This window comes from Cetorhinus maximus, chromosome 7, assembly GCF_964194155.1.
Source record: "Cetorhinus maximus chromosome 7, sCetMax3.hap1.1, whole genome shotgun sequence".
Lineage (NCBI taxonomy): Eukaryota > Metazoa > Chordata > Chondrichthyes > Lamniformes > Cetorhinidae > Cetorhinus > Cetorhinus maximus.
The window spans coordinates 45,005,856-45,020,068 of NC_135885.1; the positions used below are offsets into that span (position 1 = coordinate 45,005,856).

Sequence of the window (14,213 nt, forward strand, 5' to 3'; positions counted from 1 at the left end):
GATTGCATATTGATTGTGCATTAAACTCGCTGCAGAAAGCTAGAGCTCATAATTAATAACATAGTTAATGTTAATTAATGATAATTGTTAATGCAACATCAATCAATTTCTACAGTCCAAAAAAAGTTAACAGTCTAAACTGTAGAGTCACATTCCTGCATATAATAAATTGTTAGAATTTTTTTTTAAAATTGCATTTTACATTTTGTTTTCTATTTTTACCTTTCTTCTTTCTTAATCCAATTTTTACTTCCTTTTTCTGTACCTGACTTGACTCTAATTCACCCACTCTAGTTTATTTTCTTTCTCCATCATTCCATTGTTTTTTTCTCAATCCTTAAATCCCATTGATTAAGACTTTTGGTCCTGCCATTCACCAAGGTCCAAGATACTCTGCAGCCCTCACTGCGCCATTGCCAACTTACCCTTCCAACAAGGTGTGCCGCAAAAATGTTTTGAGCTGAAGGTGCAGGAAAACATCTAACTAACAGCTCCTGCCATGAAATGTCCCCTCCAGCATGGTTTTGTCCATTTAAAATGAGTTTATGTCAGACCCCTAGTTTAGTGCCAAACTTCAGTTCTCACCATTTGTAGTACAAACAAATATATGGAGCAGGAGTAGTCAACGATATTGTGTTACTGATGGCATTCATTATGTCTTTTAAGTATCAGCTGAACTCTTAACATTGCTTCTGATTCGCATGATTGTGGATTCAAGCCCTTCTCCAACTTGAGCGCATAATATAGGCTATGTGTGTTTTCAACTTGAGATTTCTAGAACTTAGGATAACCAGGAAATGAAAACAGGACATCCCTGAGGTCATCTGATTTATTCCATCAGTCTTCAGATTTCTGCCCAGTTATCATGTTCCTAGGTTTACTGGAAATAATTTTTGCTGTTGATACCAAAAAAATGTTTTTCCAATGATAACATCAACCATCCAAAAAAAAAGGCCAACTCTCAGAAGAGGTCTCAGGAGTGTGTAATTCTTTTGTAGAAGTTTGATCTAAGTCAGGCAACAGTCCAGTGTAGACTGACAGAACACAACATCATCAATAATGCCATCCTTCAGATGACTATGTTAAATCATAAATTCAAGTGGATGTGCTTGCATGATGTTTATGAACAAACAAGTTCTCCCAGTTACCCAGCCAGCATTGCTCCCTTGGCCAACAACACTCAAAATAACATACTAACCTGTTTGCTATTGTGGACTATTGTACAAAATGGTTGTGGCTACATGATCACAGTTAAAGCACTCCACATACAATGACTCGGTCGGGTGATGTTTCCAAGAAATATGGTAAAATGTTGAACAAATGCAGATCAATTTTCCCTTTCATGAATGGTGAAAGCTTAAAAACTGATCTCCCCATCACTCAGTTGACATATGCACCATTTATGTTAGTAAGCCATACAAGCCAGCATGATCCTATCCTTGTCCATGCAGGTGACTGACTTTTGTGGATTATATGGTAGAGCCATCTGTAGTTGCCTTGAGAAGGTGGTACCAGGCTACCTACTTGAGAATTAATTTCACTGTAAGCTACATTAAGGCAGTCTTCTCTCTTGGAAGACGATGGTTTGTGCCTTAGTGGTCAACTCTGTGTTAAGCATCACCTGCTGTGGCTCAGGAGCCTGACTCTGGCATGGCAGTCTCTAATGCACTTGCTGTAGAGGAAGGCAGTGGGCTGAGCAGGTGCAGGACTCGTTGTGCTCTGTTTTTCTGGGCCCTCTTATCGACCAGCTGAGCTTTTCTTTCCTGCTCACCTCGCAATGCCCTTCCAAACTCCAGGGGTAGGATTTTCCCTTCATCGGGCAGGCACAGTGGGCAGGCCCGGGAGCGGCCGCGAAATGGACTGCTGCCCATGATTGGGCCCCGAACTTGATTTTATACTGGCTGACCAATTAATGGCCAGCCAGTGTGAAAGACGCGCTGAAACACTCAGCACTGCCAGAGTGGGGGCAGGAGGAGGGTGAGCGTGGAAGTCTGCGCAAGCACGGGGGAGTGTGTGCTGACAGCTCCCTGAGAGCACAAAGTTGCCTCAGGGAGCTGAAGAATTGGACACTGACCAATAAAGATTTTAAAGATGAAATAAACATGTCCCCACATATGACTCAGTTCCATGAAAAGAGGGACATGTTTGAAATGATGGCAGAAAATTTTTACTGGTTTTATATTTGCCGTTGGAACCCTCATCCCGCCTGTGGATGAGGTTTCGTTAAAAATGCAAAGGCCGCCTGGCCTATTTGCCCAACTGCCAACAGAATGGTTGAGCAGGCAGTGAAAAATACAAAGTAATTACTTGTCTAAGGGCCTTGATGGGCCTCTTAATTGTTGGCGGGTGCACTGCTGACTCGCCACCGCCTGCCGACTGAAAGATTGTGAGAGTGCGCGATGATGTCAGGACGCTTGCCCATGTCACCGCATGTGATTTTATGCCTGATCATGGCCATCAGCAATTGTGTTCCAGTTTATAGTGTCAATGGCCACCATCTTCAGTTGCAGATATCCTTGTGGTGGAGATATTGATGCTCAGGAGGTCATGATCCAGTGATTAGTTCATGGTAGGCAGTGCACCAATGACTATTGGTTACTCTTTGCCAGAGTATCCAGATGTCTTTCAACACAGAGTGCTCATGGCATGTATGGAAGGATCAAAAAGGTAACAGGTCCATCAGCAAAGAAAACAGCTTCACTGAAAACAAAGGCAGAGGAGGTCATCACTGATTGCAATAAATAGTTGGAATAAATACTCTAGGGAGAACACTATCACCGAGGAAGCTCTAGACACCATAAAAAGCTTGCCTGTTATTACAGAGTTGGATATCGAACCCATAGTGGAGGAGCTTAGGAAAGCCATGGCTCTTTTGCCATGGGTAAAGCTCCAGGTACTGATGCTATATCGCCTGAACTCATCAAGCGTGGGAAATAGGCATTCCTGCAGCATCTACGTGAACTTCTCTGTCTCTGCTGGTGGGAAGGAGCAGTCCCCTAGGATACGCGTGATACAAATATTGTGACATTGTACGAGAAAAGGGCAATCACAGTGATTGCAACAACTATTGAGGCATCCCCCTGCTGAGCATTGTGAGGAAAGTATTTGCTCCTGTTGTCCTTGTCAGACTGTGGTTCCTTGCTGAATGCATCTACCTCAGTGTGCCGTTAGAGCTGGAAGATCTACAATTGACATGATAATCTCAGTCTAGCAGCTGCAAGAGAAATGATGTGAACAAAGGAAACCATTATATTGCCTTCATCAAGGTATTTGATCATGTGAGTAGAGGCTGTCTATTTAAGCTGCTTGAAAATTTTCCAAAGCTGCTCATTGTGATGTCCTCGTTCCTAAGATATGTAAGGGAACATTGAGTAAATCAGATATCTTGGGACTACAGGCATACGTAAGATAGACCACCTAGTGGTGGCAGGTTTGTAATTGTGAACCATTTGGATTTTTATGATAATCTGGCAGCCTTTTTCATATTTTTTTCTCTGGTGCCAGCTCATAAGCAGTATAGTACTTCATCCAGGGCAGCAGTGCAGGCAGCAGAACACGTGCCAGGGAAGGAAATAAGTTAGGTTCCTGTTCCTGCAACTGATTACTACTCCAACAGGTTGAAAGCATGATTGTGTAACATCTGAGCAAAGACCGAATTGGGGCTCAGATGTGATATTCATTTGGTGAAATAGCTGATAAGGTTTCAACATCCAGGCTAATATATATGGATAGAACATGGATGAGGTACTAGATGGTTTGGACATCTATGGAACCATGCTTGCAGCATGAGCGGTGCTTTCAGGAGAGGAAGGGTTAAAGGCATAGCAAAGAATTTTTGGGGGAAGCAGTGGAAAGAGGTTTTGATGCACCTAATGAAAGTCATATGCACATTTGTTTCATTTTTTCTTGTTCTTCATTAGATGGCTGGATGTTCTGTCCACTCAGTGAACATTTTATCCTGACCTTTGAGAAATAAAATACAAGCTTTATAGCACTGTTTCTGTTAGGTCAAGAATGACATGCCACTGTGCTTATTGTCTTGTTTTGCTTTTATTACAATGCTGCAGCAATTAGGGCGATGATGTATTTTGCATGGTTGCTTTTACCAACAGAAAAAAAATGTTCATGTTAGAGAGTTCCAAAATTATAGTTCTATGTTTAATTATGTTACACATATGGAAGTGTGAATATGTTACTAATAAATAAAACTTGTAAATCTTTCAAAAATTTCCAGAATCAGTGCTTACATATTAATAATGCTAGGGAGAATATTAATATGTAGTGAGGAGGTAAGGGTATCAAGGGGTAATTCCTTTAGTAAATACCAAACTCTCACAGTCCTCGGTTTATATAACTTGTGCTTACTTAATAATCAAACTATGTTGTAGTGCTGCAAGTGAGATACAATGGTCAATTATCTTGATCGTTGTATACTCAGTCTCTCAAAATATGACCATTTAGAGTTGCAATCCACTATATTAGGCTAAATTGGTAAAGAAAAATTTGCAATTGAACAGTGTCTTTTTCATTCTCAAGACATAACAAAGCATCTCACAACTAATGACATGTTCTTTAAGTGTGGTCCCTGTTCTAATGTAGGGAAATTCGACTGCCAATTTGTACACAGCATGGTTCACTAACAATAATATGATGACTGACCATATAATCTCTTTTTTCTGGGATTAATTAAGGCATAAATGTGATTCTGGACAAGGGACCTTTCCTGTTCCCCTTCAAAAGCTCCTTCTATCTTTGCCCACTTTAGAGGGCAGCTGAATCTTGGTTTAATGTCTCATATGAAAGACAATACCTCCGATAATTCAGCATTTCCTCAGTACTACACTGAGCATCAGTCTAGTTTCTGGAGTTGTGCTTGAACCCATGAATTTCTATCTCAGTAGTGAGAATGCTACTACTTTGCTAAGACTCAAACCAGTGCTTGTGTTCTTTGATCTGTCAAACAAAACTATTGTGAGGATACAAACCATTTGGCTTAAATCGATTAAACAGCATCCTGACATGAAAACCAATGTGATTTCCTCCCTATCTCAGGTGATGAGTAATTTCCCTCTAAGGTGCATGCATGCATGGCTGGGCAACAAGCTGAAATGTCCTCGTGCATTGAAATAAACAAGCCACTCAATATGTTGTCAGTTTGTTGGGAGAAATTTCAAGCATAGTCTAAGTCATGATTTAAAATTGTAAACTGCCTATTAATAAAAATGTAGTGCTCTGGAAAGTTTGTAGCTTGACTAGTACAAAGAAAATCTAGACAGAATATTGGTGGTTAGGTCAAACGTAATGCTTTCATAGCAATCTCAACACCTGACAAAGCACCGAACAAGGGGTTAGTTGTAGAATTATAAAATGGTTACATGCACAGAGAGAGGCCATTTGGCCCATTGCATCTGTGCCAGTTCTCTTTAAGAACAATTTATTTAGTAGTCGTCTGGTAGTACAAAACTTGAGTATTGCTGAAAAAAGTCATTTTGCTATAGCTTTCCATCTTTTGCACTCATTAGGACAATCGCAAGAATACCAATGTCAGGGGAAGCAACAACTTTATACTGTATGAGAAGGGAGTGCTGATTGGTTAGCAAGTGGACTCTGATTGGTAGAGGTTTTGCTGTGGAGAATGTGCTAGTTAATGGTGACTGACAGTTAACTGCCAAGCACTGTTTCAAATTTAAACCAGGCAGCTTGACTCTGATTGGTCAAGGCATTGCCCTGAGGAATGAGTCAGTGAATGGCTGTCACTTGTTTAGCTGAAACAGGTGCAACGTGTGTACATATTCCTTCTGTTTGCAAAGAATAGGGCCCTGTGTATTAATATATGTAGCTTCCAGTACACGCAATTGTGCCACGCTGCGAGCTGGATTGACAATCTTAAATTAGTTGGCAGCGTAATTTTTAACACTCTGAGGAATACTTAGCAAATGTTGCCCAATCGTGTTTGGAGTTTTGCAACCCTGGATTGGTTGGGTATGGCCTGTACTTTGCCTGTTGCAAACAGCGGAAGGGACATGCTGTTTGATTTGAACCACCAGTCTTTGGGACGTACGTACCTAGCTACACACTGGCACTGGAATTCATATACCACTACTCAGTTGTGTGACTTGGCAGAACGTCTTTTTAGCTTGACGACAGCATCCTGTTTATGGTAAATGTCACTCATGTTGCTACTGCATAAGCTACATTTGTTAATACACTGGGCCCTGTTCTTTTTAGACAGAAAGAACGTGTACACACATTGCACCTGTTTCAGCTAAACAAAATAAGTGTTAGCCATTCGCTAGTTCATTCCTCAGGGCAATGTCTTGACCCATCAGAGTCAAGCTGCCTCGTTCAAATTTCAAACAATACTTGGCAGTTAACTGTCAGTCACCATTAACTGTTGCATTCTCCATGGCAACGTCTCTACCAATCAGAGTCCACTTGCTAACCCATCAGCACTCTCTTCTCATACAGTATAAAGTTGTTACTTCCCCTGACATGGATATTCTTGTGATCGCCTTGATGAATGCAAGATGAAAAGCTTTGACAAGATGTCTTTTTTTCAGCAATACTCAAATTTATCTAGCATTATTACCCTGCCATTTCCCTGTACCCTTGCAATTTATTTCTCTTTAGGTGCATATCCAGTTCACTTTTGAAAGCCACAAGTAAATCTGCCCCCACCACACACTCAGACAGGACATTCCAGCTACTAATCACATTAAAAAGCTTTCTTCATGTTATCATTTTGTCCTTTTGCCAGTCACTTTAAATCAATGTGCTCTGGCTGTTGACAAGTCTGCCATGGGAATTCCTTGTCCTTTTTTCGAGTTAACCTAAACCTTATGACACTATGCCCACTATTCTCTCTCAATGTTCCTGTACTGATGCTTAATCCACTCATCTCCGGAACCAGATCTAGCAATGCCTCCCTCATGGCTCAGAAACATACTAATCAAGAAAATTCTCCTGAGCAAACTTCAGAAATTCTTTCCCCCCTCTCTGCCCTTTACACTGTTACTGACCTAGTCTATGTTAGGTTGGGAATAAAAATACTTTTAGTTTTTGCACTTCTCTGTTTTCCCTGCAAACTTCCTCCTTTGTATCTTCCATTAGTCGGTGGCCGATAGAATACACTCAGTATTGTAATGGTCCCAACTTTGTCCTTGACCTCTCGTCTCTTCAGCATTCTTCTTGTTCAATCCTGCCAACCTTCCTCATTTTCTTTTCTTTCCATATTTTTCCTGAACAACATATTTTCCAGGAATATTTAGTCCCCAGTCCTGTACTTTATTGAGCCAGATCTCAGTAATCACTACAACACCATGAGCTGAATTTTCTGGTTGATGCACGGGTGGCAGAGCCCGCATGTCAGCGCTTAAAATGTCGCGCGAGTGGCCCCGACGTCACCGCGCGGCATGGCGATATTTAGTTGGGCGGGCGCGCTAAGCAGTGCGACGCACACCCACCATTAATTAAAGGCCTAGTTAAGGCCCTTAACTCGGAAATTGACGCCGATTTTGAGGAGCCCATGCGAACTTCGGTTCGGTGCCCGGGTCCAATGGGCAGGTGGGTAAGTGACTTTTTAACAAACCTCATCCACTGTCGGGATATGTGGGCTCAGAGGGGTTGTTCATGTTTTTTCTGAAGTATTTAATGCAGAAAGTTTTTTAAACTTGCCTGTGTGATTGTTAGCAGTTCAGATCGATTTCCAATAGCTTTCTCTGTACTTCGAAGCTTCAGCTCACCAGTCTGCAGACAGTAATCTTTATCGGGCCTGCAGCTTTCCAGAGGCCTCCATTTAGCCTGGGTATGGGTTCTGACATCTCTACTGGAGGCAGCTCCTTTGAGGAGGAAGGGAGGGATAGAATAAGGAGGAGGCCAGGAGTGGACAATCAGCCTCCAGGGGAGCCACCTTTGGGAGGCCAGGCGCAGGCACAGGGGCGTAGAGCCAAGAGGTTGTCCAAGGTGGAAGGGGCCGCAGAAGACACCACTATCCTGCTGCCAGAATATACAGGCGGCGAACCAGCTACCTCAATATGACTGAGGTGCAGTGCCGAAGGAGGCTCCATCTGTCAAGGGAAACAGTCAACAATATTTGTCAGATGATTGGCCCTGAGATCTCCCCTAACTGTGTGGGTGGACACCCCATGCCAGAGGCTTTGAAGGTTACAGTTGCCCTCCACTTCTATGCATCTGGCTCCTTCCAGGGCTCGGTGGGTGATCTTTGCGGTGTCTCCCAATCAGCTGTACACACTCGTGTCAAGCAGGTTACAGACACTCTGTTCAGACGGGCATTGACCTTCATCCACTTCCGCTGCGACCAGGCAAGTCAGATACAGCGAGCTAGAGGCTTCGCGGCCATTGCTGTCTTCCCCCGCGTCCAGGGTGCAATAGACTGCACACATGTGGCCATCAAAGCACCAGTAGGTGAGCCCGGTCCCTTCGTCAACAGCCAGGGCTTCCACTCCGTGAACATGCAGATAGTGTGTGATCACAGGATGCTGATTCTACAAGTTTGTGCAAGGTACCCAGGCAACTCCCACGACGCCTACATCCTCAGACACTCCCAGGAGCCGGCGCTCTTCAGTGCACCGGCTCGGCTGGATGGTTGGCTGGTGGGTGATGAGGACATTCCCCTCAGAAGGTGGCTCATGACGCCACTCCGCCGTCCAAGAACAGAAGCTGAGGAGCGCTACAATAGGAGCCACGGCATTAGAAGGGCTGTGGTGGAGAGAACCATCGGTCTTCTCAAGATGCGCTTCCATTACCTGGACCACTCAGGGGGTGCACTCCAGTATCCCCCAGATCGCATCTCTGTGATAGTGGTAGCAAGCTCTGCACAATCTTGCGCTGGAAAGGGTGGATGCAGTTGACGATGAAGACCTTGACGCACTGGATGAGGCTGCACGCGATGAATCCAGCAGTGGCTCAGAGGATGAGGAAGCACAGGACGATGATGAGGGGCAGCAGGCCGATCTGCTACTACACCAAGGAGGCAGAGACACCCAGGATAATTTAATCCAATGAACCTTCAGCTAGCTTCACACATATCGATCAACAGGACCAGCATTGCCTGGCGCTTCCACACGTGGCACTTAGGTGCGACATCTTCCATCTCATCAGCTGCAACCGAGGGCTTAGTACATAAACATCAATATCCACTCAAACACTCATGAGATGTCTGTGAAACATACAAATGCAGCACAAAGGAAATACCCTCGGCCATGGTCAGAAAAGTAGACTTTTTTCAGTCCAAAATAAAACACAAACGTCACTCAGACGTACATAACTATTTTTTCCCTAATCTAGGGCCAACACAAGATCACTGGTGACATACCCGTGGAGTGCCTAACGCACCTTATGCTTTCGTTTGCGGGTGCTACATCTAGGTGCCGCCCCATCGCTCGGAGTGGCTTGTGAGACAGCCTGCTGACTCCGCTGTCCTGTTGGGCTCGATGACCTTGGCAGGCGTCCTCTGACCCATGGAGCCTGTGATGGCCCCGCCTGGGAGGGAGTGGCCAGTTCCAGAACTGGCACCTCCCCAGTTGTCGCAGCCTCAACGGATGCAACGGTCACTGGCAGACGGGTGGAGGAGCTGCTGCCCTCATCTGGAGCGCCCTGAGAGGAGCTCGCAGCGACGACAGGCAGCTGCTGCGTGGATGTGAGGTCACATTGGACCCCCCTGCTTGCCGCAGATGCATGGGCACCGAGCGGCGACTCTTGGTGCCCAGAACATCTCCCACATTGGAATGACCACCTGTGGCCATTAGCGCTGTGAGGGCTTGCAGGTCACAGCGTAACCCAATCAGAAGAGTCTCAATCCGACTGAAGCCCCTCTCCGTGAGAGTTGCCAATCTCTCAGTGGAGGAAGCCTGAAGCTCTCTTTGAAGTGCCCTCTCCACTTTGCCCTGGGACACTAGCCGACGTTACATTCCCCACCGAAGTGTTTGTCGCTGCGCTGGTGCCTGGCTGGCTGAAATGATGTGCCACAAGTTGCAATCCTTGGCTCTCAGGTGTGGGGGTGGGGGGGGGGGGGGGGGGGGCTCTGGACATGTTGCTGAAATTAACAACAAGGACAGTGCATCAGTTAGCGTTCAGTCAGTAACACCTTTCATCCCTTTCCCCCCCCCAGCCTCATAACTCGCTCAGCCTTCAAGAACCTAAGGAGCCGAACATTGGTGGGGTGGTAAATAGTCAAGAGGAGGCCCGAACATTACACGCGCATACAGACAGGCTGGTCAGATGGCCTAAGGAATGCCACATGGAATGTTATATGGATAAGTGTTTGGTTAAGCACTGGGCAAGGCAAGCAAGGTACGGGAATACATGAATAATTGAAGGACCGTGGGAAGTCACAAAGATTACAGGGACCTTGCTGGGTAGACCCGTTAAGGCAGCAGAACAGGAACATAAGGCATTTAACAAGGTCAAAACCAGGCGTGCCTTCATTAGACGAGGAATAGAATGTAGGAAAAGGGAGGTCATGATGCAAGAGCAGAAAACGCTGTCGAGGCCACATCTGCACTTCTGTGTCCAATTGTGACCTGCGCTTCATGGGAGGGATGGCATTGGAGTGGGGAGAGTGCAGAGGTACCTGACCTGGATACATGCTGGCCTAGAGAGTTGGAGTGATGTGGATACATTGCATACACTTGCGACATTTGCCGTGGAGCACAGGAGATTGACAGGTCACATTATTGAGCTTCATACAGTTATGAGGGGCATAGAACAGGTGGACAGATGGCAACATTTCCCCTTGGCGCAGGGATGACTAACATGGTGGCATTTATCTCAGTGCCATGAGGTTGACAGGTGAGGTGCTAAGCACCTTTTGGACAGAGTAATGTGGGACGCACTGGCTGAAAGGGTGATGGAGGTAGAAACTCTCCTGAGATGCAAAACGTCTTTGGATGTGCAACAGCGATGCCATGGCATGTTAGGCCATGGGGACAGTGGTCACAAATGGGATAAGGTGACTTTGGAAGGTGCTAGAGACGTGCATCCTCAAGGGGCCGAGGGACCTTTGTGTATGACCCACACGTCTGACTGTATCAGTCTGTGAATGAGCAGTGTTGCAGCATTAACGATTGCAGCAACCATCAGTGCTTTGGATGGTGGGGAGACAGAGTGGATGGGACTGTGGCCCTCAAATACCTGGCCACTGCACCCCAGCCTCGCCAACACCTGCCGACCTGGCCGCCTGCCTCCTCCCCAGCTCCATGTACTGCTCCTCATAGGTGGTGAGGCGCTGCAGCACGGCGTACCCACCACCAGTCCACTGCCGCTCCCTCATATTGTGCTCTGTTTTTGCCTGCAGAACAGAGAAGAGCATTTATTGGGGCTGATCGCTCATGTACTCTGCATGCGCACGCCGCACCCCAACCACAGTGGCCCATCTGACCCCTCCAGCGGCTCCTGTCCACACAACTGGTGATCAGTCCCCAGAAGATGGTACAGCTGCTCCCAACCCCCTCCCACAATGGACGCCTTGGACACATTCGGCGTCCATCACTTTGAATAACACACGGGTCTTAGCGCTCATGGCAAGGAGGCGCAACTAGGTGCGGCGCCGAGGCCAGCAGATGGCTCTTGGCCATGACACCTTGAGGCTCCCCTTCCACCATCTCATCACCATCAATAAGACATGTGTTGGAGTTCTGAGTATGTGTCTAGCTGCCTCCCCTGCAGGTTGCCCCCAGACTACTCAAATGCAACAAACACCAACATATGCTGCATGGAGAACCCATCTTTTCCACAACCACCTAAGGCTGATGTAAGCATGGTTACTATCTGTTTGCCCACCCAGCGTGCGCCAAATACCCAATGCAGTAACGACACTAAGACGTGGCGGTAGCGGGGGTGCTCAAAGGGTAAGGCTACCTGCTGGGTCAAATAGCCAAGGCTGACATGGTACTCACCCTTCCATAGCGCAGCAAATCATTGAAGCGCTTGCGGCACTGCGTTCTGGTGCACCGCACATCATCATGGGAGCTTACAGCTACTGCCACCTCCTACCACGTCTGCCTGGTGACGTGAGGGGCCCTCCTCCTCCCATCCCCTGGATACAAAATATCCCGACGGTTGGACACCTCTTGGAGGAGGACAGCAAGGCAGTCATCTGAGAACTGAGGGGCACAGTGGCCCCCCCCCCGCTGGCCTACCCTGCAGCTTGCCCCCCTCCTCCTCCTCTGCCCTCAAACCACCATGTCCTTCCCTATGAGTGGCCATGGTGAACTGCCTCAAGGAGGCTGCCTGGCCACTCTTTATACAGACTGCTGGTTCCCCATTTGAACCGGCAGTCTGAACACGTCCGCCGCCGATTCGATTTTCCCGTTGTACATGGGAGTTGCAAACCCGCTGGGCAGGCCTTAATTGGCCCACCCGCGCAAAATGGCGGCGCGGCCCGTTTCAGCGGTGGTCAGCCCGTCAAGGGCAAAATTCAGCCCCATGTTTCCACATGGCTATCTGCACCTGCAGAATACTAACCTTATTTGTGCTTGTGTATCTACATGCAAACCTAATTTAGACCATATTGCATTCTCTCTTAGTCTGATCCCATGTAAAACCTAACTCTTTCTTACTCTAATGCTGTCTGACTATCCCAAATCCTTTGTGTACCTTATTTTGCCTTTCTAATGCTGCAATCAACAGAGTGATAAGGGTGGATATTTCTATACAGACTCTCAATTATGTTAACTTTCTTATTTAGACGGGGAAATTTAGTTCACAATGGCTCATGGTTATATACCGTCCCACATGAGGTTTCACTGCTGTTTGGCTGCAGCTGTGAATGTGATATATTTGTATTTTAATTGAGTAGCTTGACTCCTTCCCTAGGTAATTGCTCAGAAAACAACTGAATTAATCATCTTATGTAGCATGAGAATTACAAAAACTAATGCCAATACCACACCAATCTCTTGACAAAATACGTAACTTATATCCCGGGTCTCTACAAGAAATTTGTACCTAACTGTTTGTGCTCATGTTTGTCTTCCCCTGGAGTGGCCTTCAGCCCCAAATTCGGACCATTCGCCTTTGGTGCACTGCTTGCATCAGAACTTGCAACCAAACAATAACTTATCTTTTCTACCACCATTACAGCTTTCTCTTTAAAGCATGAAACAGCTCTTTAAAAACTATTGTCAAGTCCCCTTGCACCCCCACCAGAAAACACTCTGGGTGCTTTTTCATGTGTCAGGATTTTATTGAAATTAGAGAGAAGTGTTTGCATTAGATAACTTGGATGGGTAAGCTGTCTGAGCTGAATTGAATTGAGTTTTTGGTAAAGGCATGTCTCAACATAATTTAATTTGCCATGGTTGCAAAATCTGAGCTATAATGCAGTTAAAAATTGAAAAGTGATAAAAAGATTCTATATGTTTATCTTTAAATATGACATTTTACCTTGTTAGTTTCTGCTGATGGAGGCACAGAGTCTTCTGCACTCGGTGATGACAATGGCAGTGAGGAAGATTTTGTATATGAGGAAATACGCCATGCAAATCCCAGATACCTCCAGCCTGGTGGAGAACAGCTTGCTATTAATGAGGTATTAATCTTTATCTTTAATAAATGCTATCCTTTATTGTAGTAAGCTTGATTTCAAAGGTGTTAAAAACTAGAAACCACCTATACAGCATTGGCATCTGTGAAGAATGTCATAAAATAATTTGACGTATATCGTGAATATCAGCCCTACACTTAAGTGGACTACTTCATTGGAGCACACATCAACCTGGTTGTAAAAACAAAAAGAGTCCATGAATGTGTGTTTCTTTACATTTTCTGTTATTTGCACAAGCACAAATGCCATAGCATTGCTCAAGTCAAATCAGAGGATTTCTAAGATCATGGGTGATATGCTATTCGAATTAACAAGGCCACTGCTAACAGTTTCAAAGACTGGTAAGTATTTTTATGCCTTCTGTCATGTTCTGCTCATTTCTTAGACACTTTTCTATCCTTTGGAAGTGCTAATTCTTTTTTCTCTGTTTCCTTGGAGAGTTGGCAGTGCTGTCTTCTATTTGGTCTTGGATGGTCATTGGTGATTTCTAAATCATTGCTAATTTTAATTTTATCATTCATTTCCTTGTTCAAACATTCCTTATTCTTCTTTGAAGTGCTTTTCATTTTTCATGCAATTTTATAAAAATGCTTTTGTGGGTTTTTCCTTTGAAGTGCCATGACCTGCAACATTACCTAAGATGCGTTTT

The 14,213-nt window shown here is 45.3% G+C and overlaps 1 protein-coding gene across 3 annotated transcripts in view; it reads left to right on the top strand.

Annotated features, from left to right (window-relative positions):
• The window catches only part of LOC144682758 (spermatogenesis-associated protein 13-like), a 342,817-nt gene that overhangs the window by 283,200 nt on the left and 45,404 nt on the right, over window positions 1-14,213 (top strand). For all 3 annotated transcript variants that reach the window (XM_078545414.1, XM_078545416.1, XM_078545417.1), the window contains one exon: window positions 13,413-13,549. In XM_078545414.1, coding sequence (XP_078401540.1) covers window positions 13,413-13,549 — 137 coding nt within the window. The remainder of the gene's footprint in view (window positions 1-13,412; window positions 13,550-14,213) is intronic.